The sequence below is a fragment of the Bos indicus genome, chromosome 5 (assembly GCF_029378745.1).
Source record: "Bos indicus isolate NIAB-ARS_2022 breed Sahiwal x Tharparkar chromosome 5, NIAB-ARS_B.indTharparkar_mat_pri_1.0, whole genome shotgun sequence".
NCBI lineage: Eukaryota > Metazoa > Chordata > Mammalia > Artiodactyla > Bovidae > Bos > Bos indicus.
The window spans coordinates 66,232,147-66,256,550 of NC_091764.1; the positions used below are offsets into that span (position 1 = coordinate 66,232,147).

The 24,404-nt window shown below is 41.8% G+C and overlaps 1 protein-coding gene across 11 annotated transcripts in view; it reads right to left on the reverse strand.

Annotated features, from left to right (window-relative positions):
• IGF1 (insulin like growth factor 1) overlaps positions 1 to 24,404 on the reverse strand; it is a 78,142-nt gene that overhangs the window by 18,371 nt on the left and 35,367 nt on the right. For 5 of the 11 annotated variants that reach the window (XR_011566663.1, XM_019961184.2, XM_019961182.2 and 2 more), the window contains exons 3-4: positions 3,301 to 3,482; positions 1,624 to 1,831 (exon numbers count right to left, since the gene is read on the reverse strand). Coding sequence is in view for 10 of the 11 variants with exons in the window: in XM_019961184.2 (XP_019816743.2) it covers positions 1,670 to 1,831; positions 3,301 to 3,482 (344 nt within the window). In the remaining variant the exon portion in view is untranslated. The remainder of the gene's footprint in view (positions 1 to 1,623; positions 1,832 to 3,300; positions 3,483 to 24,404) is intronic. The other 6 variants (XM_019961191.2, XM_019961190.2, XM_019961189.2 and 3 more) reach the window with 2 other exon arrangements.

Consider the following 24,404-nt stretch of genomic DNA (forward strand, 5'->3'; position numbering starts at 1 on the left):
TTAAATCAAGGAAACTGAAGGAGGAAAATCTTTAAGACTCAGATTCTGTGATTCTACCTGGCATTTCTTTACCCTCAAGAAAATTGAGTGCTTTTGTTCTCATTCACTCCCATCTTTGCCTTTCGGAATTCTTTCTTAGTCCATGTTGATTTTGTGCTGTTCTCTGCTGGCCAGAAAGAGGGTGTGGCTTAGAAACCAAGCCATTTTCAGCCATTTCAGCCATCCTTCAGCCATTTCTAGATCTCAGTATCCTTATCTTTAAAATGAAGGGACTGAAGCAAATTTTTGAGTCCTTTTGCAGCCCTAACATAGCATGGTCCTGGTATTTCATGGAACATAAACTCATAGGATTTCAGGTCTAAATATCTAGGAGGGTGGGGGGTGAGGAGTGAGGGGGTGCATGCATGAGAGAGATAAGTTTATAGGTGATGGAATCATAGGGCAGTAGTCAGACATCAGGAGTCTTTGGTTTAGGGCTGACTCCCCCCCGCCCCCGCCCCAAATTCACAAGTTGAAGTCCTAACCCCTAGTACCTCAGAATGTTACTGTATTTGGAGATGGGGTCTTTACACAGGTAACTTAAGTGAAAATAAGATCATGATGAAATGGCAACCCACTCCAGTGTTCTTGCCTGGAGAATCCCAGGGACTGGGGGGAGCCTGGCGGGCTGCCATCTATGGGGTCGCACAGACTCAGACACGACTGAAGCGACTTAGCAGATCATATTTTAATCCAATATAACTAGTGTGTGACTTAGCAGCAGCAGCAACTAGTGTCCTTATAAGAAGAGGAAATCTGGGCACAGAGATTTGTCCAGAGGGAAGATGATGTGAAAACACAGGGAAAAGAAGGCCAATTCCAAGTGGAGGAAAGAGACCTGAAACAGATCCTTCGCTCACAGCTCCCAGAAGGAACTGATCCTGCCAATACTCCGACTTTGGCCTTCCCGCCTCCAGGAATGTGTGAAAACGAATTTCTGTTGTGTAAGCCACCTAGTCCGTGGCGTGGTACTTTATTCTGGCAGCCCTAGCACATTAATACATCTTTCATATCTGATTCCAAAGTGCACACGCACAAAGTTCAGTGCCCTCCTTTCATAGGTAAGCTCTCAGGCCTCACGGGCCTTTAGGCAAATATTGGGTGCCCTTTGGCCCGAGCTTGACTAAGAAATGCAGCCTCCAGTCACACTGTAGGGAAGGAAATCTGGGAATGTTTATGACACAATTCAGTCTTGCTGAAAATTTGGGGCTAATATTTAACTCTGGGCATTTACTGACATGGAAATTCTTGTAAAATTCACAGAAAAAATTAAAATGCATACAAAAACCTTGATTTTTATTTTAATTCTTGTTTTTCCGTGGGGAAGGGAATATTGCTTTATTTCCCTCTTTCGTAATTTTTGTTCATGTTTTCATTCTTGCCACTGTCTTTATTTGGATTTTCTCAGGCATCATATGTTACTTTTCCCTTTCTCCATGTTTATCGGCCACTTCCTACAACAGGTTTCTTCTCCCCCTTCTGTCCCAAGCGTTCTCTAGCTCCAGCTGGCCTACTTTTCTTCCTTTCCTTTATGGCATCTCCCATTTCCTCTCTTTCTGTCTGCTTCTCTCTCGGCCTCCTCACCTCTGTCTTAGTCTTTCTTTCCTCCGTGTTCCTTTCTTGCCTGTGTTCAGTTTCTAGCTCCAGTCTCTCTCCTCTGCTCTTTCATCTTCCCTTGCATCTGCTGACTTGCTTCCGTCCCCTCCTTCTGTTCCCCTCCTGGGCGTTTCTTTGGCCCACCTTTCCTTCTCCTCTGAGACTTCATTTTCTTGTTGGTAGATGGGGGCTGATACTGTAAACATCACAAAAATAATTGCATTGAGAACAGGTGGTCCCCTTGGTGTCCCCGTAGACCAGAGCCTTTGAATGCCTTGGCTCCATAGCTGCAGAAGACAGCACTGGTGCTGGAGAGGTGTCTGGACCTCAGTCACTATTAAACCTGCCATTCCAGAACTTAGGGACTCATCTCTGACACCACCCACCCCCTCCCAAAGTAGAAATTGAAAGGCATTGGGTCACCTGGAAAGAGAAAGATTTAACCTGCCTCTGCTCACCTTGAGCACACTTCCCAGTCACATTCACCTAAAAGGTATGTAGGGCTTGCTCCCTGACACATCGACTGGCTCCTGTGTTCTCTCTGAATCAGATTGTGCCAGTCCCTTTCCATCACTCAGGGTGGCTCCCTGGGGTCACATGTCTGCGAAGGCGCCTGTTCCAGCCTCAGCTGCAAATGAGGACCAAGAAGCAGCAAAGGTGTCATTAGGAGCTTCTTGATCGCTTATCATGTGCCCTCTGCACAATGCTAGTTTTGACTCCAAAGATTAAAACCAGTAGTTGGTTTTTTTTTCAAAAGAGTCCCCAGAGAGCATTTAACTTTCCTTATTCATTCTTCCTCATTTTCTTCACCTTCTCTTTAGTTCTCATTCTTTCTACTTAGTGAAGGAAATGTAATCACCTACATACATTTGTTCACCCATTCATTCCCTCACTCAGCAAAGGTTTATCAAGTGATCAATGTGCATCAGATCAGATGATTTACATATTTTTGATGGCATAGACAGTACCTCTAAGGCTTGTTTAAAGTCTTGCTCTTAGTAACAGACACCTGCAGATTTTGATCATTAGAATTTTCTTGCTATTCTCAGAGCCAAACTGAAATTTCTATTTTTTTTCTTTGTATTTGCCACTAAATGTGAATTTCTATTAGTTCCAATTTTAGAGTGTTATTTTTCTTTGCATGTTTACAGAATATCAGGACTTGAAAGGTCACATGCTTTGTTCATACAGTTATGACAGAACTTAACACTTGTCTGACAGTTACTTTGTGCAGTGTGGAAAGCATTGCATGCACATTAATGACCTGAAGAGGTAAATGGTACTGCTATCCCATCTTTACTGATAGTTTCATCAGCAAAGGCTTGGGAGGCTGCACTACTTGGCCATGGGCTCTCAGCTGGTGATTGGCAAAGCTAGGATGTCAGTTTTGTCTGATGCCAAAGCCCAGGTTTAGTCACTCTTCTCTGTAATCTTCTAGTGATCAGATGGGCCACAGTAGTGGAAGGGAGAATTTACAATGTGGAGTGACAGAAAAGATGGACCTCTCAGGGGAGAATGGAGTTCTTTTGACCCTATGAACCAGAAGTCTATGAGGGTATGAATTACTCTTCGGATGCTGCTGCTGCTAAGTTGCTACAGGCTCAGCCTCATAACTCCGATCTCTCGAAGATGGCCGACCCTCACCGCCACCCCTGGCAGGCTTACCTTCTGAGCCTTGGGCATGTCGGTGTGGCGCTGGGCACGGACTGAGCGGGCCGACTTGGCGGGCTTGAGAGGCGCGCAGTACATCTCCAGCCTCCTCAGATCACAGCTCCGGAAGCAGCACTCATCCACGATTCCTGTCTGGGGCGCCCTCCGACTGCTCGAGCCATACCCCGTGGGCTTGTCTGTTCAGATCAAACAGAGAGAGGCCTAGCTTTAGAGTGGGATAATAGGCTGTGTTCACTGCTCCACCCAGCCCCTGAAAACTCCTCTCCCCACACCATGTCAACCCACACCTTTATAAGTTAGTCTTCTTTTGAAGCTCCTCCAACAACTCCTGACCCTCCCAGGTTTTTCCAGATTCCAGTATGTCTCCAGCAGTCAGTGCCACTCTCATTGGCAAGAGCTCATTCATCATTCATTTATTTGTATTAATTGTCCTCAAATTCTTAGCCACCTGTAGTCAAGGATCTTGTCTATGCCCAATCCTCACCTCTCCTTATATATTGGCTTAATTGGGAGGCTGCTAGGAAAATTAACTAAAAGATCATGTTTTCCATTTTCTTACTCTTTTTAGCAAATCTGCATGGTTTTTGTGCACAGGATGGCTCCAGTGTTTGTTCTTTGTCTTATCTGCTTCCATTATGACATCAGACGGAAAATCAAAGAGGTTTTAAATCTGGGAAGGTCTCATCACCTAACTGATGTGGAAACCTCGACTCAGAGTTGGGAGTGACATACACAAATGACAAGTCATTTAAGTTTCCCGGGCCTCAGTTTACCCATTTGTAAAGGAGAGTTAATATGTTCTTTCTAATGATTGCTTGAGGATTACATAGCCTACTGTATGAAAAGTACTAAGTGCATTACTTGACACCTAGTGGATCCTAAATATATGTTAGCTTGCTTTGAGCATCACTTTCTAGGATCATATAGGGTCTGTGAAGAGACAGCATTGCTACTGACCGCATCCAGAAGCTCTGGAACTTGAACTGATAACAATACCAATGTGATAGGACTTCTTCTATCACCTTAGAGGGACCAGAACCATCAGCTCTGTTTTCTGATAGAATAATCACTAGACTAAGAATGAACTAAATGTCCACCTTTCATTTGATTCTGATTGCCCAGAGGGAACACCATGAATCAAATTTCTTTTGATATTTGCAAATCAATTAGGCCTCTTTACTTGGCAAGTAGGTTTTAGTTTGATTCTATTTTGTTTTGTTTTGACTTGGCCACACTTTCCCTGGCTCTAGAATTAAAAAGAGGGCAAAACAAGTTATATGAAACTAAATTAAAACATACTTGAATACTTTGTAAACTTTTTGTCATAGTAGGACTTTTGTTACAACAAATATTACTTATACATCAGTATACAAAATAGACAAAAGTGAAACTGCCATGGCTTATGCAAGAAAGCCATGGATCTTGACTTTCTCTGCCTCCCTTTCCTCCCTTGGGAGGTGGAGGGCCTCAGTCTTCTTCACTGATATCCAGGCTTCATGGAAGAAAATTTGTGAAACATTGACCCAGAAGGATCCAATTAGTCAATGTGATGTATGTTCAATCTCAATTTCTGACACAGAAGACAGCATTATATTTTAAACAGAAATTCTTACATTCATGTAATAATGATGCTGTACTTCAGGGTGGAGTTTTGAGAGTCAAAATCCCTATATATATTTTGAACTCCCTAGTTGAAGGAGATCAGACCCATGGTCATGGCCTGCTACCAAACTAGTTTGGCCGCCTTGCAGCCCGAGGGGCCAGCCATTCGTTGAATCTTCTAAGAATCCAAATGTGTTCCTGATGCTTGGCACTGTAAAGTGAGGATGCCTCCTCCCTTTAAGGCAGGTTTATTGTCATTCTTAGGGCAGCTGGGGATAGAAACTCAGGAGGGTTCAATTGTGGTCTCTCTGGGTGGGGTGTGCTGTTTTTGCTCAGGGCAAACCCTGTGGGCTCCTCAGGGTTGAGGGATTTGGAAGGGACGGGGCAGCTGTGCCCAGTTGGAACCTCAATGGTGCTTTCACTTGCCATCGGAGGATTGCCCAGTGCAGAAGACTCTCTGCCTCTGCTCGCCAGCCGGGGCAAACCAGGACTCATATGGTCCCTTGAGCAATGTAAGCAATGCATTTTGCTATTGTTCTTGTTTTTTGTTTGTTTACATACTATTTTCCTGGAACTATAAATTAAAGACACAAATGGGCTTACATGGTTCTTTGTGACCCACAAAGGACTTCTACATACTTTTAACTCAGTGGCCATTTCAAGAGACTGAAGAGGTCAGCCAGTGGAGAGTAGCTGATACACTTTGGCTTTCTCTTGGGGTGGGAGAGAGGGCAAGGTGACTCAGCCTACTTTGAGGTAACTGTCCCCATCATCCACCACAGGTAACAATTGCTTTTTGCTGAAACAATACATTTCTTAATGGGATATAACTGAGATTCACTTGTTGAATTTGGAATGATAATTTGAGGTTTAGAGGTAAAGTGGCAGAAGTGGTTTCAGAAAACTTCAAACTTGGCTAACTTAGAAATGACTAATTTCAAAATTTATCCTTATGGGTTGAAGATGGGGAAGGATAATCTCTGTGATCCCAGGACCTACTTTGCACCTCTGTTTTAAGCATCCCTTCTGTTTTCCTCCTGACACTCCATAGGTTCTGGAGTTCCTTGCATGCCACTGGAGGAAGACTTTAACCATTAAACGTTGTGTATATTGCATATTACTTTCTTTGTGACTGTCGACAGGCATGAAACTCACCACAGGTTTATTTCCTCTTGTGAGACAGAAGGTAATCATCAGCACAGCAAAAAATAATAGTACACACCAGGCATCTGGTTTGTCACCTCTTAGATGAGCTCAGAGTTCAACATGGCTCAGTCTGTAAAATAGCTGTGCTTTTTAGTCAATAGATCAGTGAATTTAGGAACAGAGAAATTTAGGACTCTTCTGTAATGCTCTAAAAAGAAAGTTTACCTTATGTCTATATCTGTTTTTTAATATTGTTGAAATATTACAGACTTGGATTTTGACATAAACGTAACTACCAGTTATCTCTAGCCACCGCAATCCTAGAAAGATGCTTTGTCTATTCATAATGTCTACAATGGACTAATTGTACTTCATTGAAAATATATGAATATAACAAGTGTTTACCTTGCCTTTTAAAGTTTAATCGATCCTTTGAAGTATCTTATAGGCTTGATTTCTGGTTCTACATTAAGATATTTAATAACAACAAAAAAAAATTTCTCACCAATTGAGAGGCCAGAGTTAGAGGGTCAAAGTTTTTCTCTTTATCTTCAAATGCCTCATATTTCTTATTTTTCCAGAGCCAAAATAAAGATATTTGTTGCTATGGGCTAGAACTGGGAGCCTGATGCAATGTGTTTTTCCAGGAAAGCAGTAAAATAATTTGCAACAATATCAGTTTTGAGAAAAACAGAGATTTTTAATGATCTCAAAATTGCACCTATTGTCATTATGGGCAATTTTTAAATGAGACAGAATGAACTGTTTTAAAGGAATCCTTACCTTTAAAAACTCCTCATTAAGCACTTGTTATCAATAATTGTGCTCCAGTGGGCAGAATTGTTAGGTGAACAGGAAACAAATGTTGGATTGATATAAGAAAAAAATGTTTAACAATTTAAACTCAAAAGTGTTAAAAAATGGGACTGACTTCTTTTAAAGGTAATGAATGTCCCATTGCTGGAATCAGTTATGTAAAGGCTGTATGAACACCTGTTAGAGATCCTAGGAGCATATTCCTGTATTGAACAGTGTCTGACTGCTATGGTCCTTTCTATTCCAAACATTCGGCAATATGTAAAGAAATGGAGAAAACTCATCGAGGCCAACTAAATGTTCAGTATGATTGGAAGCCACTTACATTGTCTTCAAGAAAGACGTCCAAATATTTTCTAAGTTAGAAGGTTAAAATGTGTTCTCCATTTCTCACTTGAGTTCCTGAAGATGCTCAAACCATTTTTCTGTACTCAATACTGTAACAAAAGACAGGTGACTGGGATAATAAATATTTTCTACAACTAAGTATACTCCCAGAGTTCTGTTATGCCAACATTATGAAAGGTCCATATACTTCCTCAACTGTTAGAGTGAACAAGTATGTATAGAATTTCACAGAATTTTCCTTGATGATGAAGTATTGACTTTGGAAGTCTATATATTTATGTATTTATTTTTCAGTAGATTTGCTTCAGAGCATGCAGACCAAAGGCTGCTTAGCAGACAAGTTGGCTACCACCTAACTAGGCCTGAGTCCTCCATAAACTGACACAAAGTACCATCACAGCGCTCTACTCTATCTTGAAAGTTGGCCAACAGACAGAATTCCAATGATTAAACAGCTGGCTCCTATAATTATAGCACTTCCTTTTAAATAATGCATGGTCAGTGGAGTAATTCAATAATCTTCAGGGCAAACTTGCTAGTTATAAGGGCTTGGGGCAGAATTGCGGCATCATCAAAACCCTCCCAATTAGCTGAGTGTCACATTTAGTCATGGATGCAAGATGCTTCCCTCCATCTCGGAAGGAGAAGGGGTAATACTGAGATTAAACTGGGGTCATCACTTCTGGAACAAAGAACTCTGGTCATTCATCATTGGTTAAAAAAAAAAAACAAACAGTACTGCCTTTATTGGTGCTACATAAATTGGTGTTTCTTATAGCTTTCTGAGACTGTAGTTGGGACATCGTACTCAACTTTAATTTCCTTTAAAACTTCCCCTCTTGGTTATTGAGAAAGCTTTCCTTTAATTATTTTAACTATGTCATTGGAAAGAAGAGACACTGATTTGAAGAATCAGTATTTAAATAATGAAAAAAGCAAACATTTTCCGAATAGGGAGATATTCAATTCTGAAGACATACACTTGTTACTCTTTGAGTTCCAAGGACTAAAACTATTCTCTAGAAACTGCTAAAAGAGGGAAGTTGAAAAGTTGATTGTATTTTGAAAACAGGAAAAAAAGTAAGGCAGTTCACATACAGAGTGAAGCAAATCAGAAAATCAGATATTGTATATTAATGCATATATGTGGAATCTGAAAAAAATTGGCATAGATGATCTTAGTTACAAGGCAGAAATAGAGACAGACATAGAGGACAAACGTATGTATGCTGCTGCTGCTGCTAAGTCACTTCAGTCGTGTCCAACTCTGTGCGACCCCATAGACAGCAGCCCACCAGGCTCCCCCGTCCCTGGGATTCTCCAGGCAAGAACACTGGAGTGGGTTGCCATTTCCTTCTCCAATGCATGAGAGTGAAAAGTGAAAGTGAAGTCGCTCAGTCGTGTTCGACTCATAGCAACCCCATGGACTGCAGACTACCAGGCTCGTCTGTCCATGGGATTTTCCAGGCAAGAGTACTGGAGTGGGGTGCCATTGCCTTCTCCAAACATATGTATACCAAGGGAGAAAGTCGGGGTGGGATGAATTAGGAGATTGGAATTAAGATATATACATGACCGATACTATGTAGAAGACAGATAACTAATGAGAACCTACTACATAGCACAGAGAACTCCACTCAGTGCTCTGTGGTGACCTAAATGGGAAGAAAAGCCAAAAAAGAGGGGATTTATGTATAAGACATAGGTGATTCACTTTGCTCTACAGCAGAAAATAACACAACACTGTATAGCAACTATACTCCAAAATTTTTTTAAAGAAAGAAGTAATACAAGTTGTATTTTCAGGGCTATTCCTAGAAAATTCACCTTTATGTGTCTGGTAGAAAACACACATGGATTATTAACTAATAAAAAACAAATTTGCATTTAACTTTGATCACACAATCAAATACTACAGTTAATATGTGTAGAAGTCAGACAGGTTTCCTACACCAACTATCTATCCAAAACCTCTAGATGTTTTGAAAACTTAGAAAATTCTAAATTTATACAATTTAGAATAACACAGAATGATTAGTTTCTTAGGCAGCAATGCTCCATGGAACCACCTTATCTAATAAAAATTCATCCAGTTGACATAATTCTACTTGGGGTGCTAGTAGGAAAGTTGGGTAAAATGTGAGTAATCTTAAATTTATCTCCATGTTAGCATTTTAACTGCTATTTGCATGTGTGGAAACATGAGATTGACTTCTCAGTCTTTCCTGTTTTATGGCTTTATGTGGGAAAACAACTCCTTTCATGAATTCCTAATGTAAGGAAAATTGTGATAGGGCCATTACCTAGATCCCGATTGAAATACATTGAATGGTCAGTATTTCCTGAGTTCATAGGATTTGCATTTAAATTAAAGCCTTTTGATGAGTCAATATTTGCCTTTAAAAATTCTATAGAAATTACACTTGAATTGAAACAAACATTGAGATATATGTGGTCATGCACTTAGTAAAGATATGGAAAGATGCCTTCAGTGCTGTTAAGACTATCCACATCATAATGCATTTAGAATAGCAAGGGTCTATACACACACAACTTTCATGCATTGGAGAAGGAAATGGCAACCCACTCCAGTGTTCTTGCCTGGAGAATCCCAGGGACTGGGGAGCCTGGTGGGCTGCCATCTATGGGGTTGCTAGGAGTCGGACACGACTGAGCGACTTCCCTTTCACTTTTCACTTCATGCATTGGAGAAGGAACTGGCAACCCACTCCAGTGCTCTGCCTAGAGAATCCCAGGGACAGGGGTGCCTGGTGGGCTGCCATCTATGGGGTCGCACAGAGTCGGACACGACTGGAGCAACTTACCAGCAGCAGCAACATACACATACATACTCAAACACATATTGGGGAATTAACTACCTGTCAGTATCAAGACTACTGTCAAACATTTTAAAATTAAGATTGTTTTTGAAGAAATTTTTCAAAATGTATACCTATTGCCTGCCTAATATGTTGCTTGTGGACTCTGTATATTTCTGCCATTTCTGCAGGTCTTTCCAAGTAGGTCTGGCCTTTGGCATTTATAAAAGTGAACACTGAGAAAATGTCCTCTTTTCTATGAACGGCATGTCATAAACTTTTCTTGAAAACCTATCAGATTTCGTCATTGATTTCACTTTGGCCTGTGTTAATTTTTAATTGCCAGTGTTTGCTGGTCCCACTACTTCTCAATTGGACGAGATCATCTTTTCTAGGAATTGTGGCCCTGTTCAACCTGCCACCACCCCCACAACTCAGCAACTCGTTCCCAGCTACTAAATCCCCATAACCCCAAAGACCAAAGTCTTCCATTACCCAATCAAGTCAATGTTTGTGTATCTCTGGGCAGGAAAGGAATGAAGCAGAGCTTGGTGAGGCTGCTCCTTTCTCCAAATCTGCTTTTCTTTTGGAAGCCCCAACTCAAGGGCAGGTGTGAAACTATTGTTGTTCAGTCTGCCTGTGTCCCAAAGGCCAGGGAGCTAAAGCGTAAGGCCTACGGGCAAGAAAACTAGAGATTCAAAGAAGAAACATTACTGTTTTAGGGCTCTTTGGAGAAATGGGCCGACAGAATGGGAAGCAACGTGATGTATTACTTTAGCCTGAGACAATGCCCTGGAGGGCGAGCGTCTTGCCAGGTCAGCAGAATTTACTAGTTTAGGTTTGATTCCAGGGTTTGGAGGAGACAGATGTAGCCAGCAAAATTATACTTTGGCAAGAGAAATGCTTTGCTGGACAGAAATGTTGTCCTAAGGGAATGGTTTGGTTTATCAATGTCTAAGGTAAAAGATAATCAAATGCCAGGAGGTCATTTTTATGTTTGAATTATTTCAGTTGGGCCTGCTATATAAATTAGCTACCATTTTCCAGTTACATAGTTTTCATTATTTAGGACATACTGCAGGATTTGAGTATGATCTGCCTGTGACATCTGTCATACCAGTGAAGGAGGCAACATGTGGCTAAAACACAGGTTTTGGAGTCAGACAAATCTGGAATCTGCCACTTATTCATCATTCACCTTGGGCAAGGCACCAAATCTTCTAAGACTCAGATCTTCTTATGTAAAAAAGACTGCTATGAAGGTTAAATGAGAATGTATGTAATCTATAATGTCTAGGTAGACTGTTATGAAAGCTAAATGAGAATGTATATAAAATGTTTTGTACAATGTCTAATAAACTCCATTAGTTCCTTTTTTTTTAATGAGGAACTGAGCCAGAGCAATTGTTTTTTTGATTTGTGTTTATTTATTTATGGCCACACGACACAGCATGTGAAATCAGGGATTGAACTTGCACGCCTTGCACTGAAAGTGCAGAATCTTAACCACTGGATGACCAGGGAATTCTCATAAATGTTAGCTGTTATAATTACTATTGTTATGGAGTTGAGTTGGTCAACAGGGCTAGCTGGGCAGGTATGCTCCTCCTTTCTTCCTCTTAAAAATGTGTCTTTCCAAAGTTTTGTGAAGAGATGGCTTTTCCAGATAAGATAGGACTGTTCTCCATTAAAGTGAATAGTTTTAATCTGGAATAGGCACTTTACAAGAACAAATCTTCCAACTGAGTCAAACAAGTTATATGGGCTTATCTTGAACTCTTGTTACCTTTGATTTCTCCCAAATAATCCACTCACTAAAATAATTGGTTTTTCAGCATTTGTAACTATTTACTTATTTCAAAACAATGCTGCAAGGCATGGGATAGGTATAGACAAAATATATGGTCAGAAGTAGTTCCCCAATCACTTTCTTTTTTTTTTTTTTAACCTTTACAAATTTACTTATTCAGCTGGGCTGGGTCTTAGTTGTGGCATGTGGGATCTAATTTCCTGACCAGAGATTGAATCCAGGCTTCCCTGCATTGGGGAGTCTTAGCTACTGGACCACCAGGGAAGTCCCCCCAACACTTTCAACCAATGTATGTATTCCTCCCTTCTTTCTTTTCTCTTCTTCCTCTATATCTTCTCATCTTCTGCTATCGACAATCACTGACATGCTTTTTCTCACTGGTGCACTTTAGAGCCAAAGCTCATGTTATTCTGAGTTCACAGTAGGGTAAGAATTAGAGTTTAGTTCCCTCTCTGAAATGACTGAAATCTAAGGCTCCCTTTCCTGCCAACCATGCTTTGGAAATAAGCAGCCAGCAAGCATACAATGTCACCAGTCCCACTTAATCTCTACTCCACCTTGGACCCATGCCTGAATGAGATGAAAACAGACCAAACAAGAGAAAGAATAAGAAGGGATGTTGAGGAATCACATATATGGACCTGAGTTATCTCACTTTTTTGAGAAAGACTGTGACGGAAATTGTAAGATGAATCTGGCTCCAAGGTAGAGATTGTAGCCGTGCCACCACCACGTTATCTCCCATACTTACAACTTACGGTCAGTTTACCCTTTCAGATGTGGGAAGAGAGGCCTCGCAGGCAAAACATAAGGCTTTCATGAGTAGAGGGCGACGCCCCTCTTTCTCGTGCCACAGGAAGGTGAATCAGCCAAAGGGGTATTAAAACACATTCTCTTTATTTTTAGTTTCACTCTAAAGTCTGTCATTTCTCTTTTCTTTTCAGTTTGGCACCTGCCCTGTGTTCTCAGGGGCCCTACTCCCCATCCGTCTCCTCGCTCAGGCCTCTGTGTTTTGCACAGGGTACATCTGGAGATTTTCCCAGGGGTGGGTGTGACACGGTCAGCATGGCAGGTGAAGGGGTGACGGCTGCCAGGGCAGTCTGGCGTGTCTGAGGGAGAGTGTTGGGAGGTGGAGGCCCTGTGGGGAGAGGCATCCGGGCCTGCATCAGGGAGTGAGCTGTTGGAAAATAGCCTCCACAGCAGCAGAGACAGCCCTTGGCATCACTGCAGAGAAGCAACAGCCAGAGTCAGCGACAGGTTGAACACAGGAGAGAAGCAGGGAGGGAGAGAGGGAGGGAGAGATGGTTAGAGCATTACAGGATATAAATAACTGCACTGTGTGCACTTCAGTGCCAGTTGGGTTGTATGTGATGTCCCTTTCATGCTGGTGTGTCAACAGCGTTGTTCCTGAATTGAAAAGTCCTGGGGAGTGTTTCTATAGCACCTAGCACTGTGCCATATGCAGAGAGGAAATAAGAAAGCAGGCAATATGGTATACTGAAAACAACATTGGCTTCCAGCCGCAGATTTTTTGTGCAAACTCACAAGTCACACAGATTCTCTGAGATTCTGTTTTCTCACGTAGACAAAGTACTGGGTAACATCAAGCACTCCTAACAATGTGACTCTAAGGATTATCTAGATGGCCCTGGGGCCCACTTTTTAATCAACAATGCATATATGGCGCATAAGTGTTTTTCCCTGAAAGTGAAAGTCATTCAGTTGTGTCCAACTCTTTACAAGCCCAGTCCATGGAATTCTCCAGGCCAGAGTACTGGAGTGGGTAGCCTATCCCTTTTCCAGCAGATCTTCCCAACCCAGGGAATCGAACCAGGGTCACCTGTATTGCAGGCAGATTCTTTACCAACTGAGCTATGAGGGAAGCCTGCTTTTCCTTAATGATAGAGAAGAATCTACTGAAGAAAAGTTTGATGAAAGAACTAGGACTTTCCTCTTTGTCAGGTTTAATTTTAGACAAAAACAAGATTGATATTTCAGATTAATTTAAGAAAAGTAGAGATCAGCATTGAGTATGATGGAGGAAAGCAGAGGAAATGTTCAATATAGAGGTGCGTTTGAGTAAGGGAAGGCGACAAGACCATGTAGGGGGACTGCAGAAGCCAGATCAAAGTCACGATACACGTATGAATTAGGAGGCTAAGAAAGGTCAGAGAGTCATCTGCTGGAGCTGTTTAAACAGAAACAGTTTCCATCTCAAAAACTGAGATCCTAAAGGTTTTGAGGCATGAGGAAGTGGCCTCTCTTGTGTGGGCACTTGGAAATCAGAATGAGTATGAGAATAGTCTTTCTAGAAATCACTGGACATGGTCGTTTAACATATCACAAAGCTGTATCTTCTAAAGGTAAGTGATAAGTCCTAGAAGGGTTGTTCATATTGTTGACCAGAGCACTGAACTTCCTAGTATTCAGTATGGGTAACACTTTATTTCACTGGCTTCCTGAGTGTCTGTCTATGGTATATGAATCCTCTGTGTGATATTCAATTCCTTCCTGGGGGGACAGGTGCAGAGTCCCCAGAAAATTCCATCTACAATTGCATGTTATTTTATCTGGTAACATGAATGGGCATCCAGACAGGTCATCATCTCTGTCATTGGTATCCAACATCTGTCCAGAGGACAAAATAAAAAGAGGAGCATTATAAGCATGCTTTTACAAGTGCTAGACTTTTTTTTTTATAAAATAAACTAATGCTGAGGTTGTTAAAATTTTGAAACCTGTACAGGGAGTTCTCAAGCAAGTGATAGCATTAATATGATTCATCAGAATATCAAGCAAGTATGCAGACTGAGGCTGAATATTTCCTTTGGAGAGTGATTATATTATCTAGGGGCTTCCCTAGTAGCTCAGCTGGTAAAGAATCTGCTTGCAGTGCAGGAGACCTGGGTTAGATTCTGGGTCAGGAAGATCCTCTAGAGAAGGGATAGACTACTCACTCCAGTATTCTTGGGCTTCCTTGATGACTCAGCCAGTAATGAATCTGTGTGCAGTGAGGGAGACCTGGGTTAGATCCCTCAGTTGGGAAGATCCCTTGCAGAAGGGAAAGACTACCCACTCCAGTATTCTGTCCTGGAGAACTCCATGGATTGTACAGTCCATGGGTTCACAAAGAGTTGGACATGACTGAGTGATTTTCACTTCCACTTTCTTTCTGTCTATGTTATCTCAGAAACTTTCAGCTAAAATCTGGACTCATCCTACCATTCTGTATTTCTTTTTTTTTTCTATAGAATTTTGCTCTCATAATTTTCTTCCCTCCTCCTTAATGTTTACTTGCTTAAACATGACTAAGACTTCAACAGTTTTCCTCAAATTATTGTATTTTAGAAGTTCATATATCTTTGGATATGATAGCTGTCCTTGACGTTGACTTCAAGGTCAACTAAGAAGTATCTTAGTCATCTGACAATCAAAGAACTCAGTTTTAGCCACCCCACTCCTCCCAATCTCCTTCCCTACCCCCAAATATTATTTTTCTGAATTGAACAAGTGAAGTATGAATAAAAAGAGAGGTGTGGCTAGGTTGCGGCTCATCTCCAAGCTAAAAGGATTCTTCTTTACTTCTTCTGGGATCAATATCATCTCTGTTATCTCCAAACCTCATTCAATGCTTTTAGTAAATATTATTATCAATCAAGAAAAATCTCTGCTTCTCTTATTTATTTTACTAATGGAAAACATTTTCAGCTTGTAATTTTGGCTGGAGAAACCAAACTTTTTCATTTTTATTTTTTCTCACATACTCAAACACACTTGTGAATGACCACATTACTCTACTCTGGGACCCTACTCAGAGGCAATGGCCTCTTGGCCTTTGAGCCAGTCACTCACTTCTGTGAATTTTCTTTCTGAGAACTGGAGACAATTGCCCCAGAAGTCATTTCCCAATTTATCACAAAACCTGTCCGTGGTTGCAGAATTAGTTGGCCTCATTAGAAGCAAGCAACATGAGGCCTGATGTGTCCTACAGCTGCAGAGGCTCCTTCATGCAGGGACACTGGGCCAGGATAACTGCTTGTGGGATATTTTATTTCCCTCAACACTTGCCTTCTGTCTGCTCGCTTTGGCTCAGGTCTGGATTTGGGAAGCCTGCATGAAGGCACTGCTGATGCTAATATTTGGCATGATTGTTGTTGTTTAGTCGCTAAGTTATGTCCGACTTTTTTGCAACCCCAGACTGTAGTCCGCCAGGCTCCTCTGGCCATGGGACCTCCCAAGAAAGAATACTAGAGTGGGGGTGCCATTTCCTTCTCCAGAGGATCTTCTCAACCCAAGAATCAAACCTGTGTCTCCTGCATTGGCAGGCAGATTCTTTACCACTGAGCCACCATGATTAGCTCTGACCTAACTCTATTAGAAAGTCAGGGCCCAAGTTCAGGAGCAAAATGCATAGCTGTCCAACAGAGCAGCCTCTATTCTCTCTTTCCAGCCTTCAAGCAAGTACTTGCTTCCTTATAATCCTATAACTAGCCTCCCACATGTCTGAGAAAGGAGAATATAAAATCCAGTGACCTCTTAATGGGTATGGTCTCCATAATCACCACAATGTCAATTAAATACCTATTTGTATAACATTAATTGTATAATATTGTATAACTGCATGTATAAACCTTTAGGTTGATGAGAAGAAATGATTGTCAAGGTCTTGCAGCACCTTCTGTGTAATAGGGATGGGAGGAGAAGTGAAGCGTTTTGACTCTGAGCAGCAGGAATTCTGATAAGAGAATGTAGAGAGCATTACAAACATCCTCATTGTTGAGATATCAGTCCAAGTCTTCGATAACGATTTTCACAAGAAAGAGTGACAGGAAAAAGAGGGCTGTTGCTCTAGAAATATTTTAATCTACTTCTAAAGACTTACTAAATTTGTTAATTTTTCTTCTCAAGCAAGTTCTTGTCTTCCTCTTCCTCCTCCTTTGCTCCTGGTTCAGGATGATACTTTGAGAAAGGTGTTTGTGAAGTCCTAGTCTTCCTGTATCTTCTCAATGAACCAGTGCTCCCGCGGCCCACTGAGATCTGCCCTCTACAGGCATTTCCCGCGGTCAGACTATGAACCATCATAAATTCCTTGCATTCTTCAGAACATCTGTGCCTTCTTTTGCCACATCTTTTTTCCTGGTACTCAAGAGGCCACAAATCACCCTGGACTTCTTCTTCCAGGCTGTTGATGTCTTAACACTCTCCTTTCAAACCAAATTCCTCTCTTGTCCTTGGCTGTGGCTCTTGGCTTTCCAGCCTTCTCATCTCCCCCATCTGGGTTAGTCATCTGTGGCATCACCACCTGTGGTTCTTTCTTCTAGCCTTCTATCTAGCCTGAAATGATGCATTTCTTCAAGTGTCAGAGTTACTAGGCAGACCATACTACCTGGTTTGATGCTCAGTTAAGCTTCCTTTCCTTGATTTAAACACAGTGGTGCAGACAATATCTTCATGTGCAAGAACACTTGGGAACACTAAAACCTAGAAGCTATTGATTAGCTAGTGAGAAAGAAGGAGCTATATTAAGACCTAAAGGTATAATAAAATGAGGTTTGAACCTTTTCCATTAAATGCAAGTTTCTCTGGAGATTGAAAGGGGCATTTCATTCTTCTGTCCATTTTATGTTTAAACTTATTTATTTCACATTTAGAACAGATGGATGCCTTTGCAATAATATATTACCAACAATTTCCCTTTGTTGAATGCTTTCTATTAAAATTGTATAGTAAATGTTACTTTTCTTGTCTTATTTCATTTACAGCATCTGCATGGAGTAGGCATTATTACTGTATCCATTTACAGAGGAGGAAATGGAGATTTAGCAAGGGTAAGTAACTTGACCCAAATTATATAACTAGTAGATTGCCGAGCCAGTTCATCTCAACTGGGGATGCCTTGAAAGTGGGAGAATTCTCAGATGAGGAAAAATTCTGAAGCTGATACCATTACTGGGATCCTCAAAGGCACATAATGTTAAAATCCATGATGGCTATGGGGAAGGGTATCTAAATTAGCCCACCAACTCCAGGGTTAGAGCTAGTGTGTCAGACAGAGGTTTAGCCCAGGTATTCCAGAGAGTGCCAGAAGGAATGTCATGCATGGCTTTTACCCTCGAGAAAAAAGTCTGGGCAGCCCTGCAGTTTAAGGCATGGCTGGGTGTTCACATCTCACCCAGTACACTGCGATTCTTTCCACTTTCAAAAGGGGCAGTCAGCTCTGTCATGCAGCCAGACCATCTTATTTCCAACCCCCTTGAATTGCACAAAGTCATAACAACTTTAGCAGAAATTGAAAAGAGAATTGTTAACCAGACTCTTGCTATCCCAACAAATCAAATATCATAATTAAAAAATTTTTTTTAGTTCTCACCCAGATGCATGCATCAGTTTGACACAGGTACAGTCACAGCCTAAATTCAAGGTAGTATTTTTGTGTTTTTTCACTTAACATTATATTGTAGGCATTTTTCATACTGTTATATAATCTTTATAATTATAATTTTAAAGCTGAAGAATATTTGCTTGAGTAGATTTGCCACCATTTATTTTTTAAACCATTTTCCTGTTGTTAGACATTTAGGCTATGTCCAGTTTTATTACTATTTTAACTAATGCAACAATAAGTGTCTCTGTGCATATAACTTTCTACTTCTAGATCATTTGTAAGAATAAATTCCCAAATAATATCAGAAAATCCTGATTTGATGAAAGCCCACAGTTTCTTATAAGGACCAAAGCAGAGAATTATATCCAGATTTTCCCCCAGGATTATAAAAGAAACCATCAAGGTGGAGCATAAACAGGAATCTTACCTGCATCCTGTGAATTAGAATAAAAGAACCAATTTCTGTTTTCAATTACTAGTGCAGTAATTGAATTGCAGTTTCCTAGTGCGTCCAAAAGTTTGCCAAGTAGAAGAAATACCGGGAAAAATGAAATTGATGACAAGAGACCTTGGTTCTCAGTTTTCAAAATCATCAAGTACTTACGAGTTTTCTTCTCTGGGGTGGGGGGAGGGGATCCCCAGGAGCATAGCCGCTGACAGCATCACACCCCCATAAGGAGAGGAGGAGTTTGTGGTCTAAATAGCAAAGTCTCTGCTCTCATGATCCTTCTGAACTCAGGTCCTCTCTGGAATACCTTGTCCTGCCCAGCCTGGAGTCTCTCAACCTGCTTTCAGGGAGTAATACCCCTGACAGCCCATCTAACTCCAGATTTGACCACATCTGTCCTCCTTTTACTACGTTATTCCTCTCTTGCTTATAATCATTCCATCACAAATGTTCATTGAACATCTACTATATTCTAGACACTGCTCTCAGTCCTGAGGATAAGACACGAACAAAACCGATGAAAATGGGATCACAGGTCACCATGCCCTCCATGACCCTGATTCCTGTGACAACCTGAAAGGAAGCTGTAGTGCAGAGATGCTGGCCTCAACAGTTCAAAGACCACTGCCCAGAGTGGCTGGAGTCTGAGTCTAGCAAGCGAGTTTCCTTCCAGCCCCCGAGAGAACTCTTGTCTGAGGGTTTCATTCCCGCTAACCTCTTTGAAAATGCAAAATGATTATTTTGTGCGTCACAAACTAGCACTTAATCTATACATTAGTCTTTATTTTCTGTTTCATTTCAAATGGTAAACATTCTCCACCCACACAACTGCCTCCTAATCCCCACTGAAAAGACCAACTTCAGGTTCACATGCCTGTGGGGACTCTTGAAGCCACCTGGGCCCAAGGTGACTCAGACGTCACGCGGTGGGTGGTTACACAGCGATACGTATCAGTGCTTCTCAGGCTGTGCATCTATCAGTGTCATCCAGAATTCTGGTTAAACAACACTGTTGGGGGCCACCTTCAGTTTGTGTATCAGGAAGTGTGAGCTGGTGCCTGAAAACCTGCATTTCCAAGTCTTCAGATGATGCCCTTGTGTTTCTGGTCTCCGTGGGATACAGGCATCTAACATAAGGATGTCATATATGACTAAGTGGAGGAGCGCTGGTTAGGAGGAAAGGGCCAATGAGGACTGACATCCAGAGAAGGACCCCTTACCCTTTCAAGACTCCATAAAGACTTCCTACCTCTTTTGATAATTGGCCAATAAAGGTAACCATATGTTAGTCTAGTAGCAGATCTAGTTTTACGGCAAGAAGAAAAAAAAAAATCATAACCCTCCAAAGTAAGAAACTACTCTGAAACAAAAAACACATGTTGACCTTTTTCCCTTCCCTGCCTTTTTTATTTGCATGGTCTGTGTCATTCTGACTGTTGCTAGCACCTGAAGACAACAAGCCAGTTTGCAGGGAGGGAAATTAGAACCTAAACAAATTCCCTGGCCATGTGGAAAGCTGGAAACACAGGGACGTCCTCTGATATGGAAAGCTGCCTCTTCTAAGGACCAGGTTCAATTTATTTTTACACTTCCAAATTGTCAGGTGGGTATTCAAGCCAGTCTGCTCAATTGTAAAACTTATTTCTAGACAACAGACTTCCCAAGGATCCACATCTATCGTTTCTATGTCCTCACCCTTTAACCTCCCAGGCTACTGCAGAGAAGCCAAACAGGGGGGGTGGATTTTTGGCACACTCTCAGGACCACATCATCAAAACCTCTTTTCACGGGTCATTCAAAACTCATGGCAAAGGAGTGTGCAAGGGAAATACAGAACCAGGTGGTTATATCTACCAGAGGGCATCCATTTTTGCAAAAAAGGAAAAAATCATAATTTGTTATTTGTCAGTCAGGCTCCACATACGCATCAGCATTTCTTGAGCAAGTGTCAGGATCAACCCTGCTGAGGAAGCAGGGTTAATTAATCCAACTGCTTCCATGCAGAAGTGGCAGGAAGAGGACAAACGCTGCTCTATTTCTTTGCCGAGCTCTTCTCATGAGAGCGTCTGTGAGGCTCCCATAGCTTTAAATCAAATGCTGCCCCGCAGGCAGGAAATCCATATCGGGAGCAGGGGGAGGAAAGCAGGGGCCACTGCTGGCTTGGCAATTATAACCTTCCTCCAGGTCCCTGTTTCCATTTCCCTTTAAAGAAGAAGTTGGGTTTTTAATGATTCCCTTTCTAGTCACTTCCTTCCCATTGCCTTGCGAGGTCATTTCAGTGCACGCCTTCTTCACAGATCTATTTCTGGAAAACATCAGAGGGAAAATGACCTCATTCACTAATTGGGAAGCCAATTGGGTATCCCCAGGGTTGGCTGGTACTTCTGTGTTGAGGGGTCTCCCCACCCTCCCTGGCTGTTACTTATTAGCATCCTTTGTGTACTGAGCATTCCATCAAGGCTGAAGGAGCTTGGGAAGAGGGAGAACAGTTGGTGTAACCCCAAGAAACTCAGAAGTTAATAAGAAACATGAACCAACAGGTCAACATGAGAGCAGAAACTTAGTAGAACTTTAGCACCAAACAGGTCCTTAGAAATCCTCTAGTCCAGAGATGAGTTTTGGTAAGAAGCCTGTCAATCCTCTACATGGTGTGTAATTATGTGTGTTTGTGGATTTTCCTGGAAAGTGGAAATTCAGACACTCTGAAGGTCCCATGATCTGAGGAAAGTAGGGAAATACAGGCCCAGGCTTGCAGAGAAGCCAGTCGTGTTCCTATTTTACCTTTCACAAACATCCAGCTGGCCTGCACAGCATATACCAAGTGCTACAGTCAATGTCAAAAGACACCATAGGATCTAAGACCCCTCTTCAGCCCAGTGTTCACCAAAGAGCCACGCAAAAAGCTTAGGAAACAGCTATATGTATTATCCCATTTTAGAGAGTCTGAAAGTTCACCAGCCTGTTCAAGCTTGTGAGAGATTCGATAGTGAAAAAATCTATCTGATAGTACTGAAGTCCACTCTCCCTATATTTAATGGACCTTGGACTCCTATTTTCCAGAAATGTCTATCAAATTCCTAGGGAACTAAGGCAACTGTATCCTGAAATTCCTTCCATTTATCACTTCTTTTGATTAAAGCACATGAAAGAGTCCTTTGGAAATGTCAATAATTTACTAAGGAATAATGCATTATCAGGCTTCCTTTGTGGCTCAGCTGGTAAAGAATCCGCCTGTAATATAGGAGACCTGGGTTCGATCCCTGAGTTGAGAAGATCCCCTGGAAAAGGGAAAGGCTATCCACTCCAGTATTCTGGCTTAGAGAATTCCATGGACCATACCCATGGGGTTGCAAAGAGTCGGACATGACTGAGTGACTTTCACTTCACTTCAATACATTATCAGCCATCGACATCCCAGCAAAAGTGAAGTCTAGGTCTAGGAGAATAGACTATAAAGAGGGTTGGTTTGCTAAGGGGGATTGGTTCAGAATAGCAGACCCCTGCTAAATTGTAACAGAGAAGGCAATGGCACCCCACTCCAGTCCTCTTGCCTGGAAAATCCCATAGATGGAGGAGCCTGGTAGGCTGCAGTCCATGGGGTTGCTAAGAGTCGGACACGACTGAGTGACTTCACTTTCACTTTTCACTTTCATGCATTGGAGAAGGCAATGGCAACCCACTCCAGTGTTCTTGCCTGGAGAATCCCAGGGACTGGGGAGCCTGGTGGGCTGCCGTCTATGGGGTCACACAGAGTTGAACACCACTGAAGCGACTTAGCAGCAGCAGCAGCTAAATTGTAAGATGTTCAGAGCCACCCCCACCCCTTGGGAAGCTTTCTCCTTGGGGAATCTACCACACTGAAGAGAGCCACCATCTGGACATCTATCATTCCATTGTTTCTTTCAGAACATTTATCAAGATTTGATTGGGTTCTGTGTATTTATTGCCTGACTTGTATCTTGTCTCCTTCCTCCCCACCCCCACTGGAATGCAAGATCCATAATATTCTGTTCACTGCTGTAGCCTCAACACCCACTGCAGGCCTGCAAACAGTGCGAGCTTAATGAATACATTTTGGTGGTATACACTGGTATGGCATGCTACTAAGTGAATAGAGAAATTGTGATTTGTTCACTGCTGTATCCCTAGTGCCTTTCATTAAGGCTCAAAAAGATGTTGAGTCAAATGGATGGAGAGAAGTGGTTTGCATTGCTTATCATGCTCAAACCATGCTTGTGGGTATTGGGAGAAGTGAGTGATATTCAGATTCATATAGGATTGATGTAAATTGAGATTCCTTTCTCAGTGACTGAAATAATATACTTAGAATGTTTTTCAGATTGCACGAAGGCAGGGAAAGATTCTCAAGCATTAGGAGGTAGGATTACAATTTAAAGTGACCTTTAATAGTTTAGAAGGGGGTGGTCATTAAAAACAGGAAGATGTTTAAAGTGAACAAAAATGGGCTTCAATTGGCAGAGACAAGTACTACGGCAAGATACCTGTGGACTCTGAGTGAGAAAGTTCAGCAACAAAATGGTAATATAATGTAGACGTATGTCGAGATTATGAAATGAAATCCTGGAGAGTAATCTTTCCACAAAACTTGGCATTGCTGAGGTTTTAATTAGAGTGGGAACTCAGATTTCATTCTCCTATTTTAAGACTCATTTGGAGAATCTGGAAAGGATCCAGATAGGAGTAAAAAAAATGATTAACTAGGTGGAAAATAGAATGAAAATTCAGCCCCAAAAAGGAAAGACTAAGAGGTGACTTAATCTTCACCAGCAGGTATAATAAGGGTTATTACATGGAGTATTCCTTCTCATCTCCACTGAGGACTAGACAGGGGTAAACAGACTTGTGCTGCTTTGAAAATGTTTCTACTTTAGCATCAGGAAGAATTTCTTGATTGTAAGGGGGAAACACGCTGACCCAGTGTGCTGTGGGAAGCTGCCCTGGAGATCTTTAAATGTAGGATGACAACCATCTGCCTTGGAAGGCTTAGATAGAAGCAGGGGACTGGACCTAAGGACCTCTTGGCTTTCCTTCCATCTTTGATTCTGTGTTAAGAATCCCAGCCACTAAGCACCCCATTCTACACTAATCCTCCATTCCCGTCATAAGACAGACCCCACACTGTCAAAATCCGAAAGGCTTCCCCCCGGGAGGAGCTCAATTGTTCTCTTCTGAATAGGAAGGAAACTGATAGTGTTGCTTCAGCTGCTTCCCTTCTCCAGCCCCCACAGAGAGAGGCCAGCTCTTGTCCTGATGGGCCTCCCCAAATACTGGGACGGGTCTGCTCTCCATCTTGTGTGGGACTGGAAGATGTGCATCCAGTTGGAGACAGTTGATACCTCCAAGAATCAAGGAACATCAGAGCCGCAAGACATTTCAGAGCTAATCCAGTCTAATCACCTGCTGCTCAAATGAGGAGACTTCAAAAGCTGCAATGACTGTCTTCAGGTCATGCAGCCAGTTCTCTCTGCTTGGGACTAAAATATACACCTTGTTTTTCCTTATGCCTCAGTGGCTCCACTCTAATTGTTTGTACATTAGTTGGAAGGAATATTTTAAATGCAGATAGAATGTCTAAAACCATATCTGCAGTAGCTTAACCGTAGGTGAAAAGATAGGAAAGGAAGAGCAGAAACTCCTCTGGCAGGTTATGAATACCTGGGAGTATCATTCAATTGGAATGAGTATATACAAGTCACCCTTACT